Source organism: Mercenaria mercenaria, chromosome 8 (assembly GCF_021730395.1).
Source record: "Mercenaria mercenaria strain notata chromosome 8, MADL_Memer_1, whole genome shotgun sequence".
Lineage (NCBI taxonomy): Eukaryota > Metazoa > Mollusca > Bivalvia > Venerida > Veneridae > Mercenaria > Mercenaria mercenaria.
In genome coordinates, this window is record NC_069368.1 from 48,241,296 (window position 1) to 48,256,638 (window position 15,343).

The 15,343-nt window shown below is 36.8% G+C and overlaps 2 protein-coding genes across 2 annotated transcripts in view; one reads left to right on the forward strand and one right to left on the reverse strand.

The window, feature by feature from the left end:
- LOC123566395 (uncharacterized) overlaps nucleotides 1-15,343 on the forward strand; it is a 435,075-nt gene that overhangs the window by 282,729 nt on the left and 137,003 nt on the right. The gene's annotated exons all lie outside the window — the stretch shown is intronic.
- Nucleotides 1,281-15,055, reverse strand: LOC128559031 (universal stress protein Sll1388-like). Its single transcript, XM_053549925.1, has 4 exons — nucleotides 14,906-15,055; nucleotides 4,737-4,814; nucleotides 3,120-3,229; nucleotides 1,281-1,558 (listed from the first exon to the last, which is right to left on the reverse strand). The coding sequence occupies exons 1-4, from the start codon at nucleotides 14,979-14,981 to the stop codon at nucleotides 1,349-1,351; spliced, it is 474 nt and encodes a 157-aa protein (XP_053405900.1). The 5' UTR covers nucleotides 14,982-15,055; the 3' UTR covers nucleotides 1,281-1,348.

The following is a 15,343-nucleotide window of genomic DNA, read 5'->3' on the forward strand; positions in this document are numbered from 1 at the left end:
ATAGGCCAGGATGTAATATAGTTTTTATTTCTTTTAAGGCCTATCCTCCAGATAGGAGGCTTTGTATTTATACTGTGTTAAAGGAATATTTAGCACGCACGCATGTCATAAGGAATGACAAAAATCCTAATAGACTGTTACTCAGTTATGTTAAACCATATAATAATGTTACAAGAGACACCATTTCCAGATGGATCAAAACTATTATGTGTAGATCTGGGATAGACACTAAAGTATTCGGCTCTCATAGTGTTAGAGCAGCATCAACATCTAAAGCCAAGGCTTCAGGAGTACCTATTGGGACAATATTAGAAAAAGCTGGTTGGTCTACAGAAAATACATTTGCACAATTTACGATAGGAAAATTAATACAGGAAGAGATCAATTTCAGGAAAGTGTGTTGCGGCACTTAGTCTAGGTGTTTTTTCACATTAGGCTTCAAAGTCTCAGGTAAGCCTGAACGAAATTCTTAAACGAAAAAGAATTTAAAAAATTAAACGAGACTTACCTTGGTAAAAGTCGAATTTTGATTTCAACTGAGTAAGAATTGAGTGAGGGCTTAACTGCCGCCCTCCCACCCGACAGTGTGTTGTAGATTAGAAATTAATTGCTGCATGTTTTTATTAACTAATGGGAAAAACACAATTTTAAGAGTGATCTGCGCATGTGCAACCGAATCTCAGTTAAGCCCTCACTCAATTCTTACTCAAAGAATTAAAATCAAACTTCGACTTTTACCAAGGTAAAATAGAAAAAGTGGAAATTCCACAGATCGTTCAACACGACAAAAACAAAAATGTTGCAGGCTCGGTTTGATTGAGCCTGTTCATGGACGGTAGTGGAAATGCATACTACTGTCCACGCCCTCTAGCCCCGGGTTGAGCAGAACTCAACATTTACACATGCTAGAAGTACAAAAGCAATTTAGAGACATCCGCAGATGTATTCATACGGCGGTGCACATGGAACCTTCAATGATACACGTGTTGTGGCGTGTAATTCCATGTAAGTCTCGTTTAATTTTTCTAATTTTTTGTTTTGTTTTACTTTTAACCTTCATCATTGTGATCCTGCACTTATAGTATAGCCTTCACATGATGGCGAAGCCTAAAGTGCGAGATCACTATAGCAAAACGCAGACCACGATAATGAAACTCGAAATCGTAAACTTTTCATAATTTCGCGCCTCGCAGTCATGATCATATTTACTATGATTGTAGGGAAACTCCAATTTTGTACACAAAGTATCACAATTCTAAAATGAAAAGTTGATTCTTTACATTCAAACAATCCTCCAAAATATTACGCTTTCGTACGTCACAACAGATCCTCCCATAATCTGACTAATCTATTCAGAGGTAACGTCTTCAAGTTTGCATACTAGGACGGGTACATGTGAATGGTGAACTATGTAGTCGCTCACGCTACCCATTATAGTCCTCCGTATCACACCCAAACCCCGAGTGCCACATACAATGATATCAGCTTTGTGGTCTCTAGCTGCCTTCACTATCGACTCTCCCGCCGGCTGGTGTAAACGTTCCACTGTATGTTCAACCTACAATATCAATAATATCAACTTCAAAGAGCTTTTAGATCAGTTAACGATATTGCCTTGAAGTAGAGAATAACATAATTTATACATTTTTATCACGTTTTAATTCATGAAAACTGTTTTGTAAAACTACTACTGACTGCACTGTAGGAGTTACTGCGTAGACTAGGAAACTCTAAAGATGACCATGACACCTTAAAGTTTCAAAGTACGTGAATTTGACAACGTTGTGAGATGATCTCATGAAATATTTAGGATTCCCCGGAAGTATAGAACGACATCAATAAAATAACATTGAATGAACGGAACTGGTCGCAACACTGTTATTGTGAAGGTCGCTACACAACATTTAAAAACTGCTGTGACAAAGGTAAATCCAATGCGGCCGCCACTTAGTATTTATATGGTATATCAAAAAGGCCGCTACGTTGCATTTATAAACTATCGTTTGCAAAGGTAAAACGTTGAAGGTCGCCACACTGCATTTAACGACAGTCTGCTGTTGCGAAGGTAAACACCACATGGCCACCACAATGCTATATTAGTTGTAGTTGCAAAGTTGAATCCCGTTCTATCAGAAAAACAGCCAAGCAAACTTATTGCAGACTCGGTTTAAAAATTGAAACTATTATAAGAGGTATCGCAAGAATGCAAACTGATTGTGGACTTGGTTAGATTTAGTCTAATCATGAGAATTACTGCAAGCAGACATACTAATATCAGACTCGGTTTAACTCAGTCTGTAATCGGAGATAATGCAACTAAGCATATTTACAGCAGACTCGGTTTTAATTGGGTATGTTTTGAGAAGTAACAAAACCAGGCAAAGTAATCATATACTCGGACTGACTGCGCTAATGCAATCAAACAGACTAAAAGTGAACTCGGTTTAACTATTATCAGAGAAACGCAAATAAGAACATTCATAGCAGACTCTGTTTTCTCAGTGGTTACGCAAGATGAACGCAACCAAGCACGCAAATAACTGACTCGGTTTTAGAGTATGTCAACTAGAAGAATAAATGCAAACAGACATACTAATAGCAGACTCGGTTTAATTGAGTCTGTAATGAGAGGTAATGCAATAAAGCAACCTAGCAGCAGACTCGTTTGATTAATTAACTGAGTCTGTTATGAGAGGTAAAAAAGCAGGCAAATTACTCGTATACTCGGTTTGACTGCGCTTTTTCATACTGTGAAATCATTTAATTTCGTGGGCATGAAATTTCGTGGTTTTGGTCAAAACGGCAATTTCGTGGGGATATGAATTCGTGGATTTCAACTTTTGAACATAAAATGAATGGTACTTTTACTTGTTCATTGGGATTAAATTTCGTGGATTGACTCAACCACGAAATCCACGAAAATTAGTCCCCCACGAATATTAATGATTTCACAGTAGTTGGTTAACTAAAAGTGAACGCGGTTCAACTTGTATAAGAGTAATGAAACCAAGACTACTCATAACAAACTCTGTTTCTCTGAGATTACGCAACCAAGCATGCCAATAACTGACTCGGTTTTAGAGTGTGTCAATTAAAGTATTAAAATTCGCAAACCTTACTTTATGTTTCTTGGCAATATCGTCTATGGTTTGTAAAACTTTCTGAACTTCTTTGTCATGCTCTGCAATCATTGTAGGAATCACACTCGGGTTTTCCAGCTGAGAAAATTCTGTTGAGAGACAGACAAGATATACTAGTAAACACCCTGTATTTATGGAGAAACTATGTACTCTCTAATTTATGCATTGTATAATCACACTCGGGCTTTCCAGCTGAGCAGCTTATATATAACGAAATACAGAAACAGTCCATATACAAACACCCTATATGTGTGAATGAATTATCTATACCTTGCCTTACCAAGTTTTATTCAGATTGGTTTTGTTGCCTAGATACAAAAGTTTATATAAGATATTTTTTAACTACTTTTGCATGTTCGCCTTCTACTAAATACGAATCATTAAACGCCCTTTGCTGTTTTGAAACATCGTATGAAATGAACAATTACATGCAAAGGAGAAAGCTGTCGAGCCTGATTGTTCTACCTAGGTATCCATCCGGCCATGACTGAAATAGAAGCTGGGGTCGACATGACTTAAATGCAAAAATTAAAGTGTTCCCGCTTTTCTTTCCTCGAAGTTTTTAAGCAATATTGCGTTTGAATCAAGCCGACACAAAGAAAACAAGCAAATTCGATGAATTGGTATCCCCTGCCGAAAGGATTTGTGGTGAGGAATGGCAAAAAAAAATATATCCGGCAAAAAGTTAAGGATGTTACTAAGAAGCAAATAACTTCATTAGTCAAAATCAACTTAACAGAAAATGAATGTTTTTTTTTGTGGTGGTTGGGGAGGGGGGAGGGGGGCAGTGGGGGGACCGGGTGAGGTTACAAAACTTCACATGTTGATTATAAATATTGATGGAAAATTAAAAATGAGAAAAAATGGGGTGGGGGATGCATGATCGGTGTGTAGGGCATGACTGGGTGGAGGAGTGAGGTGGGAGAACGGTACAACTTTGCATGTTGATGAATATTCATGGAAAATTTGAAAAAGAAATTTTAAAAAATATTATCTTTTTGCGGGGGGGGGGGGGGGGGGGGGCGGGGGGGGGGGGGGTGTGTGATCAAGGCAAGATGGTGACCAGGTGTGGGTACACAACTTCACATGTTTATAATAATTGTTCATGGAAAAGAATAAAAGAAGTTTAATGAAATTCTACCAATTGGTTGGTTTGTTATGTACAAATCTGTGGATTTTTAAACAATTAAAGGGCAATAACTCTAAGGAAAATTGACCAATTAAAATGACAGGCATCATCGAAGTATGTTGGTTCATATTTATTTCAAATTTCATGAAATTCTACCAGCTTGTTGCTGAGAAATGGCTGCAGACGTGATTTTTCATTAAATTAAGGTCAATAACTCTAAGGGAAATTGACCAATCCAAAAATTGCTTGACGGGCATCATCGCTGTATGTTAGTTCATGTTTATTTCACGTTTTACCTGCTAGTTACTGAGAAATGGCTGCGGACGCACGGACGCACGCACGCACAGACAACGCCAATACCCACTCCCGATTTCATCGGCGGGGGATAACAATGTACGGCTACAGTAGTGTTCAAAACGTTACACTAGAAAAGATGACCCCTTCAAAAAATCAAAAAAAAATCTTACGTATTAAGTTGTCACCCGATTCTGCACAATATACCATGATCACAGTGTCTGAATCTTTATACATATTCTTCACAAACCCTGAAAGTAAAATCCACTTCGGTCATTTATGATAATAAAGGCTTCATATAAAAGCTAACGGAAGATTTCACACTCAGACCACTGGCACCAGATCAGAAAGAAAATGCCTCCGTACGTGTTATACCCTACCCCTAGGTATTCTATAAGAACCATGGTCATGAACGGGAAAATATACTAACCCATTTCAATCGCGTATTTCATAGCTAAAACACGCAGTTCAGTAAATGTGTACTATTGATATTAAACAAGCGATAATTTATCTTCCATCGTGCACCAGTCACATTGTCTCAATATTCCATATTGCAGAGATGCTTCATATATTTTATGCTTTAGTCAACGTTACAGAAAAAACTTGCGTGAACTCCCCTAATGAACATCCGGTCTAGAGGTCACGGCAATGTGCACATGTTAAACGAAATGTAAACAAACAAAAACAGAATGCAATATATTCACAGTTTTACGATAAGACTCGAAATGATGAATGAAGTTCATCTTGTATATGATTTTGAATTTAAAATCATACATTGGTATACAACTATTCTGTTTATTTAATTCATTTTGCACATTTATGCTGCATATAAACATTTTAGCGTACACGTGTAGTAAAATGACGACTGACATACATTTTCACATCAGCCAATCAGAGTGTGTCTGTAATCTAGAACGGAACTTCACTAGGGAAGTTCAAGCAAGATTTTTTTGTGTACCTTTGAAAAAACTGTAAACTACCCGTTGTTTTTCTAAGATATAGTGGACGCAACTTGACCCCGATGGTTGACCTTTGCATTATAATAAATAATAAGGTACAACCTATTATTGAAAAGGAGTGTAGGTAAAATACGAGTTGCACGAGAAAAAGGAAATATGAATTTGAATAAATATAAATTATTGTATTGGAAGGTTTTAACTGATCAAATGTAAGTATATTTACTTTGATACTGCACTGTATACAAACTAATTCCATATAAATATACACGGCTACCCTAAGCACCCTTGATTTCTATAATGAAATAATCGGTATGAATAATCAGCCTAAGGTCAACCATCGCGGTCAAGATGCGACTACTATAAGAAGTATTGGAGAAATGTGACCGGTACACAACGGAAGATAAATTACTGCTTGTTTAATATTAATAGTACACATTTACTGAACTGCGTGTTTTAGGTATGAAATACGCGATTGAAATGGGTTAGTGTATTTTCCCGTTCACGACCATGGTTCTTATAGAATACCTAGGGGTAGGGTATAACACGTACGGAGGCATTTTCTTTCTGATCTGGTGCCAGTGACTCAGACTATAAGAAAATGAATCATCTACATGCAGAGACATGTTTAGACATTTATTGCAATTTGGCGCAGAGATAACTGTCGCCTTTATAGAATCATGGTGGCGAATTGTAGGTATATTTCTTCAGCAACATGCAGGATATTCACACATTAGTTCTAACCCGACCTAGAGTGCTGACAACAGTACTCGAGACCAAATTCTAAGCTTCTTCCTTTTAATACAATAATAGGGAAAAAAACACACAACTTTGCCATCTAATACAATTTCCGCTTCTCTAGTTGATTAAACAGGGACTAAAATCTTAACACGTGACAGAAAGATTTATAGAAAGGTATATCATGATGCCATAACATATAAGGCATTGTTTGATGTACACAGATGATATACAGGCAGTGTCTGGCGAACAAACGTGTTGCAGTATGTGACTTACATGAAATTAAATCTTTGGAAAAAGTAACGCATTTTCATCATTATACATCCGGTATGTTAAGCGGGATGAGTGTTGCCAATGTGGACAGAATGCCCGAAAGTGACGAGTAATAGCTAAGAAAAGTGAGAACGAGCATTAGAATTTTAATTTTGAATGTATCACGTTATACCCTATAAACTTCAGTAATATAATGGTAGGTTTTCCTGAAATGATATTGGATGGATATAATTATTTGAAATATTGAAAAAATAACGCTTTAAAGATATGTAACAATAATTTCAAGGTGAAACCAAAACCATGGAGAAGTCAAAGTCAGGTTTAAACTGCCTAATGTCTTTAAACTGAAATTCTTGATTCATAGGAGCTTAAGCGAATAAAAAAACGATGTGCAAGAACTGACGTGTGTGATTATGTTGTGCAAGAGTACAATGTCTACTCTGTGTGTCTATGTGATTGCAGGAGTTCAAACTCGTCATGTCTGCGATGTGTGATAATGTAGCGTGGGAGCTGAACTTTGTCATATGATGTGCTGATGTGCGTTATTGTGCGTTGCAAGATTTCAACTTTGTCATAATGATTATGACTATAATTATGTAGTGAAAGTGTTTAAGCTTGTCATACATATGATGTGATGATGTGTGTGGTTGTGTAATGCATTCATGCAGCAGAACAGTAGTTGAAGCTGAACACTATATATACATGATGCAATTATATATACTGGTGGAAAATAAATCATGACGCACGAAGTAGCTGAGTGAATTAATTAATCTGTCATGTCTGGTGCAATTGTGCAATTTCTCTTGAATGCTGCGACACGACACAAAGGCTTGATAAAATATTTATATAAATTCAACACTTTACGTTACTTAATTTGGGACCGACCACATCAACCTTACCGGTTGTCGCTGACCAATGATATGTGTAAAACAGGTCTGTCAATGTAAACCTAAGGTAACTTCATTCCTTGTGCTTTCCACAATTGACAAATAAAATAATATCAATATCAATCTTTGAAATAATTGCTGTTATTTTTTACGAAATTGTCAGTTTGTCATCCTGTATCTATACCTATCTATATCTATACATGTATGATCATGTATGTTTTTAGTAAGCTTTGTGAAGCAAAACTGGTTTTGGTTCCAGGTTTATTATAAGCGAAACATATTTATAAACCAGATTTGTTCGGGAACCAAACGCAAAATATGAACATATATAACGCAGAAACTCGTGCAATATTCTCAGTCAGTAAACTTTCACAACTTACGAAACAACGCTTGTTAGATTTTGACTTTGACTGTTTGAAGCATCGCCAGTTTAGCGTCATCAGACAGCCGCATATATACGAAGATGCCACGTGGCAGAGGGAGAAGGGCTAGACATGAGCCCGCCGGAAGACAGGAACCCGCCGGCAATGTTAGGCGCCAACCCGCCAGAAATGCCAGACAACAGCCTGCGGAAGGGGCAAGACAAGAGCCCGCCGGCAATGTTAGGCGCCAACCGGCTAGAAACGTCAGGCAAGAACCGGCAGAAATGGCAAGACAGGAACCCCTAGGCAACGCAAGACAGCCTGCTAGAAATGCCAGACGGGGACTCCCCGGGGAAGTCAGGAAGACCTGCCGCTGCGGACCCGGGCGGAAGCGGGGCGAACCCCCCCGCCACAGAAATGGTGGCAGGGGCCGAAAGCGAAGGGGGATGAGCGGGAAAGGTTTGGTAAGGCCGGAGCTGAAAGATAAAGCTGGTGGTGCAATTTCAAGATTTTGAACCCTCATGAGAGGGCACAGTTTCCCCAATAGACATTTAAAATTTTTTTAAAGTAATAATAAAAGTTTTGGGGGGTGTGTCCAGCCTTTTGTCGGGTTTACTATGTCGGGCAGAAACGAAAGTGTCAGGGCTAGTTATTTTAGGGAGTTTAAACAGGGGCGTGAATGTACATAAGCTCCATTTTTTAAACAACGCAAGCGCCAATAATTTTGAAATTTTGCTTACGTCGGACGGTTCCCCCGCGATATTGCAGTGCTTTCCCAACCTCGTTTAAAAACAAAAATTTGCAACGGCTGTATGTAAATTGGCTTTAATGCTCAAAGGAGCGGTTGAGTTGTCTGATTTTAAAACGGTTCGTTTTAAAGGTTAAATTCAGATATGCAGATTAAAAATTCGAAAAAAGAAGAAAGGAAAAAAATTAAAAGACATGAGAAAGTCTAATGCCTTTTTAATTTATGCATCAGTTTACCTTTCAAATCTCGTGGATAAAGTGTCAAAATTATTACTTTATATGTACAATATTAGGGAAGCCGCGTGAGACAGGGGCTTTGAGTGGGGGAGTATGACGAGCAATTTGTTCGAAGCTGTCTCCCCGTCATCCTTGGTCAAAAATCAAAAATGATTTAGGTGGGTTTGTATGAATTTTGGGGCCCATTTTCGAGACACAACAAATTAAATAGGTATCGTGCAACGATTTTAATGGGGGGGCAATGCAGTTGGCCTATTGCGATTCGCCACCATTTTTAAAAATGTCAAGGTCCCACCCCAGACGTTAATGCACAAGATCGGGCGCGCCTGCCCTTAACGCAAAACCCCCAAACTCAATCTTCTTGCGGGGAAAAAATTTGATGAAACCGTTAGACTGGTTCAAGATTAGGACAAAATTGTAAAATGTTTTTTTAACGGAAATTCGCAAACGTTATAGATTTTAAAACTTTAAAAAACCCGCGATTTTGAATACTCGGTTTTTTTTTTTGAGGGTAAATTCTATTTGACAAAACCTACCATCGGTTTTTCTTAAGTTGTATAAATTTTGGGAAAAAAATTTTTAGATTTTTTAGAGTTTTGTGGGGTGATTTTCTGGGTGGAGGGAAAAAAAACAGAAGCGTGTACTCGGGCTTTACAAATTTTCTGTGAAGTTATGTCTGAACTTGGCGTTCCCCTTTTGCGGAAAAAGGGAAAAAAAGGAGGGCCCCTACAGAAATTTTGATATTTTTTGGTTTAGAACTCGCTTAAAATATGATGGGAAGAATTTCCCTTTAACAAAATTCAAGACGTAATACGAAAATCAAAAAACTTTTTTAAAAAAAATGCAATCATCATTTTGGGTTTTCTTAATTTTGTGTGTGTTTTACGATGGGTAGGGCCCTTTTTTTGCCGTTAATAGATCAATCTGCGGCCTTTCAAAACCCTTTCCCGTCTTTTGTCTTAAAAGGAAATAGATTGGACTTGGACTTGGCTTACATTTCTAAAGGGTTTTAAGGTATCCTGTTCCACGCGATATTGGGTTTCAAATGCGCGTTAAAAAAGTTCTCCGATAGTGAGACGGCAAAAATTTTGGGTTTGGGAAATTTTTTTCCGGTCCCGGGTATGCAAATGGCCCATGAAGGCATAGGTAGGTATTACTTCGGACATTAGGTGCTCGAATTTTTTCCCAAAATGGTATCATTATTTGTTGGGGTCCTCAGTAGAAACAAAAGATTAAATTTAACTGTAACAACATTGCAGTCGTTCACATCTTAAATAAATTATCATCCAAAAGCCGATAGGGTTATGTGTCTTATAAGGTTGATAACGTTACGTTGTCTTCAGCTGAATATTTGGATTAAAGCAGTTCATGTCCAGGTCATGAGAATACATCTGTGATTGCTTATCTCGTTCACAGTTGACACGATTCAGGGAGCTCGCCCAGAAGCGGACCTCGAACCCAGCCTGGTACCCTCTTTTCTGTGGAACGTCTTCAGTGTAGAGCAAGACAACTAGTCTACTCGTCTTTAGCACCAAACTCATCGCTGGCATACAATACCGCATTAAATATGTTTGAGAAATTTAGGAATAATTACAATCTCGCCGTGTTATGGCCGATTCCATTAGTAGATATTATTCTGTTTTTATTCTTCTGTTTCGAAAAGGGACTTTCACCAAGGTCTATTACAACATATTTGGCGGGCATAAATTATTTCCATAAAATTAATGGTTATTATAGTCTAAATGACAATTTCTTTACTAAGAAAAATTTTAGAAGGTTGTCATAGAAGTAGGTCAACCTATGATAAACGGGCGCCGATAAACTATGAATATTTTGGTAGAAATCTGCAATAAACTACCAACTGTTTGTTATGATGCGTATGAAACCCTACTTTTCTCAGCTTTATTTACACTAGCTTATTTTGGCCTTTTTCGGGTCAGTGAGTTGACAGCAACACGCTCTTTCCAATTAAATCACGCAATACTCATTAACGATATTTGTTTTTATCAAAATAATCAGTATGTGGTAATACAACTTCGTCATTATAAAACAAGACAAAAAGGAAAACCAGCCGTTATTAAATTACCCAGGCAAAATATTGGTATCTGTCCGGTTTTAAAACTTACGGAGTTTTTGAAAATACGTCCTAAACAAACAAACTCTCCTTTTTTGCCATAAAAACGGCGCTGTTGTGACTAGATCTCAATTTTCTAGCGTGTTTTTCTTTGGCTATAGGTAAAACACGTTACAATTCTGGACATTTCAGGTCACATAGTTTCAGAATTGGCAGAGCGACGGACCTGGCTGCTCAGGGTTATCCGTCCGAAATTATAATGAAACTGGGCCGCTGGTCATCAGACTGCTATAAAACATATATACGTTGACTTTTAAGTAAGAGTTATATAGCAATCGGTATAGAAAAATGTCAATACCGTTACTTTTATATTTAGATGTTTGGATTCTTGGCGATTCAATCCGTATTCGGGCGGGGTCACATGCTACAGCCGCTGGAAAACCTAACCTGAATATAACAGGACTGTCAATTGCATGGTGGGTAAGAGAGGTTTGGGTTGGAGCGGACTTAGAAAACACATAGAGACTCGGTTTCTTCTCGTCTACACCGCCTAGAATTTCCGTCTTTTTAGTGGTAACGATTTAATTACATTAAAACTCCGGAAATTGAAAATTTAAGGCAGAGATAATTTTACCTCAGAGATGCATTTTAAACACGATAATTATATGGCAAAAATTTTTTCCCCAAAAGATTGGTCAGGTTCAGAGGGGGGAATGCCTTTTTTGATGCAAAAGGGAAAACGTCTGATAGAATCGGTCGAAAATCTTTTCAGAATCGGGAAAATTCGACAAAATTTATAACAGAGATTGACTCAAAAAGGGCCCTTTTATCGCCCCGACGGAGTCTTTAAAAATTTTTTGGGCCCTAGAGTTTTATTTTTCCAAAAACGCTTTTTTGATAAACACGTATTAATAATTTAGTTAAAAGATTAGCAAATTATGAAAGGCTGTCTGTCTTCTTTTTCCCGTGAATGCAATTTGTTTAGTATGTTTTTTTTCCCAAAATTTTTTTGGGGGGGATAAATTTAAATGAAATTTATTGGGGGGGAAAAAAAAATTTGCCGACGAAAGACTGGGCGTAGCAAAATTTCAATTTTATATTAGTTTCAGTTTTAATTAAATTCAAGTATGTACTTTTTTTCAAACTGTATTTAAAACCTGGGGCCCCTGGTTCCGGCTCACCGAGTTAAGTGTGAACGGGGGACTAGGGCAGAGCATTTTATAGTCATTGGGCTTTGGTATACAAAGGTATTGCCTAGTACTCTGGAAATATCTTTATAGGTTCGTTAGAGCCGTGTTCTTTTTAACCCTTGCTAAAGTGATAAACCGGCGGGTGCAAATCACTCAGTATTTTTGCTTTGCTTTTGCGACTCTAACGGTTCCCCGGATTAGTTTTTCATTGAAAAACAGGGTTACCCGTAGGAAATGAAGGGATCAATCTGAGGATGCTAGTCATACAGTGCTGGTCGGGTTTGGTGCACGTTTGATATTTTCATTATTAGGGTCACCTAGAGTAAGGGGAGATACCATCGCTGTCATTTTGTCCTGTAGTGAACCTTTTAGCTTAAAGGAAGTTGTGCCACGTTACAAGTTGTTTTCTTTGAAAAAATGTTTAAAAAAGGCTAGTACCGGTTAGAATTTAGAAACACCCCGGTTTCTTTTGGTCGGTGATTTATTCCCTACATTTGCTGGTTCCCCCCCCGCCGGTTTAAATTGTTTAGTGGTTACCGTTAAAACCTGAGTGGCCAAAATACCCCCAATACTTTAGAATAAGCCACAGATGCTTTTGTTTTTTTATTTTAACATATCAATGTTTTTTAAATTATAGTTACTGAAAAAATTTGAAAAAAATTTTGACTTTTCTGTTGGTTTTGATTTGGGATAAGAAAAAATATAATTTTTTATCTTTGAAATAATTGCTTTTATTTTTTACGAATTGCCCGTTTGTCATCGCGTTTATATTGGCATTTTGTATCTGTTCTATCCTACTATTATAATGTATGATCATGTATTTTTTTAGTAACCCTTTGTGAAGAAACGGGTTTTGGTTCCAGGTTTATTATAAGCGAAAAATTTTTAAAAAACCAGATTTGTTGGGAACCAACGCAAAAAAACAAAATATAACGCAAAAAACCTTTTTGAAATTTTCTCAGTCAGAAAAACTTTCACAACTTACAAAACAACGCTTTTTAAATTTTCCCCCCCCACCACCCCCCAAGTAAAAAGTAGTAAATATGTTTTTTTTGACAAAAATTTTAATACTATTCGTAAATTCACTTATTTTAATTCCGGTACATTTTATGGCATGTTCCTATTTATCTGATTTTAGACAAACAAATTGCTCTTTCAAGTTTTTGTGTTTCAACAATTTGCCTCCCCACTGACGAGCAAAACTTGGATAAGACTTTTGGAGCAGTTGTAATGACGATAGAACTCTATTGATGTCACCAAAATTTGTGTTGAACATTGCGGCCCGCTTTTTTGACGGCTTAAGTGTGTTATAAAATTTTTTATGTTGCGTGTTAGTGTATTTAAAGTGTAATTACAAAGTGTTAAAGGTCGTTCGCTATTCACTTTTTTAAGATTTGTTTTATACAAGCAAATGAACTATTCCGATTACATTTTTGTGTATATGTTAGCGAAAGGGCGATTTCTTTTTTGTATAAAAATTTAAAAAGAAGGAAATATTTTCCTTAATATGTTTTATGGGCAACATATTATAATTATTTTTAGTCACCATTATATGCTTGCGGGGAAAAAAATTTGCGATTTAAAATTTACTAGGCGTAGCATAATTTACAATTTTTTATTAGTTTCGTTTAAATTAACATTCAAGTATGTACTTTTTTCAAACTGAAATTTAAAACCGGGATGGTTTCCGGGTCTCGCGAGTTACCAGTGTGAATCGTGGGCTAGGGGCAGAGCATTTTATAGTCAATTGTGTGGGATTGAGTATACCAAAAAATATTGCCCTAGTATTGGAATACTTTTAGAGCCGTGTCAGCTCTATAAGCCTTTCTAAGTGATAATGCTGGCTGGGCTAATACTACAGTCTTTGCGTTGCGTTGCGACTTAACTGGGTTACCCCATTAGTTTTTTTGTAAATATGGTCCCCTAGGGTTAATGAAGGGGGTCATATCGGGGTGCTAGTCACACATGCGTGTCTGGTTTGGTGACCTTTTATTTTTTATTATTACTAGGTCCCCGTGAGTAAAGGAGATACCCCTCGTCTGTATTTTTTCCGCGTAGTGAAACCCAGCATTGATGGAAGTTTTGGCCCCGTTAAAGTTGTTTCTCTGTAAATAATTAAATGTAGCTAGTTCCGGTTAGAATTTTTGAGAACACCCTGGTTTCTTTTGGGCGGGGGTTTATTTTTCCCCACAATTTGGCGGTTACCGACCGGATTGATTGTTTGCCGGTTACCCTTTTTTAAAATTTGGGCACAAAACCCAATACAAGAATAACCACGGGTTTTTTTTACTTTATTTTAAATATCAATGTTTTATTCAAAAATATGTTATTGAATTAAAAATTTAAAAAAATTGCACATTTTCTGTTGGTTTTTTTATTCGGATAATGAAATAAAAGACATTAGTATGCACTAAGTGAAAATAAAAAATAGAAAAATACACATGCGCCTAGTAAAGTTTTGGGGATTTTTAACATATTCATTTCCATCATGTCAAGTTTGCATAGAATGTATTTATGACACTGAAACAGCCCAGTATAGTTATCATTCTACGTTTTTTAAAACTATACTCAAACAGAATGACAGAATAAGTTTGCATATGATATTGTGAAATCACGTTTATTTAGGAAGGGTCTTAATTTCGTCATCGTGTAGTATTATCAGAATGATTCGAACGAAGTTCATGCGGGAAGAAAACGTAGGTAACTAGGTAGTGGTGGGTCTTTAAGAAAAAACTTATTACAGAATACATCATCGGATCAGTGTCGAGATTTCGGTAAACAAATGTAGATCTAGTTAATAGAAACTGTAACATATAACAATAGCAATGTAATAACGTGACTCTAATTTGTAAATAAAAGTTTAAAAAAAAAAACTTACATTCAAATGCACCGGTTGCGTGTTTACTTCCGTCCATTGCTATCAATACTTTCCTCTGTGCGTTGCCCTCCGCCATACTTTGATATTTGTTTCAATTTTACAATTTCTTTATTTTGTTATAAAACACACAACGACAAAACTGACAGACGCATGCGCAACTATATATATATATATATATATTAATTATAACAAAAATGTATCAAGGCGGCAATAATTAGCGGATTTAAGGCCATTCAATGGTTTTGTTATAAGTGTTCATATTTTTGCTAGGGTAAAGATTGTAATTTATGAGCTATGATTCACACTCACCACTTTGTCACTACTCGAAATTCATTTTTGCGTGTTGCTAACCCTTATTCCCTCTGGTACTTTCTTTTGCACATGATGTACATTTGTTTGTTTGTTTGTTTCTTTTTGTTTTGCATGTTGAACAATTCT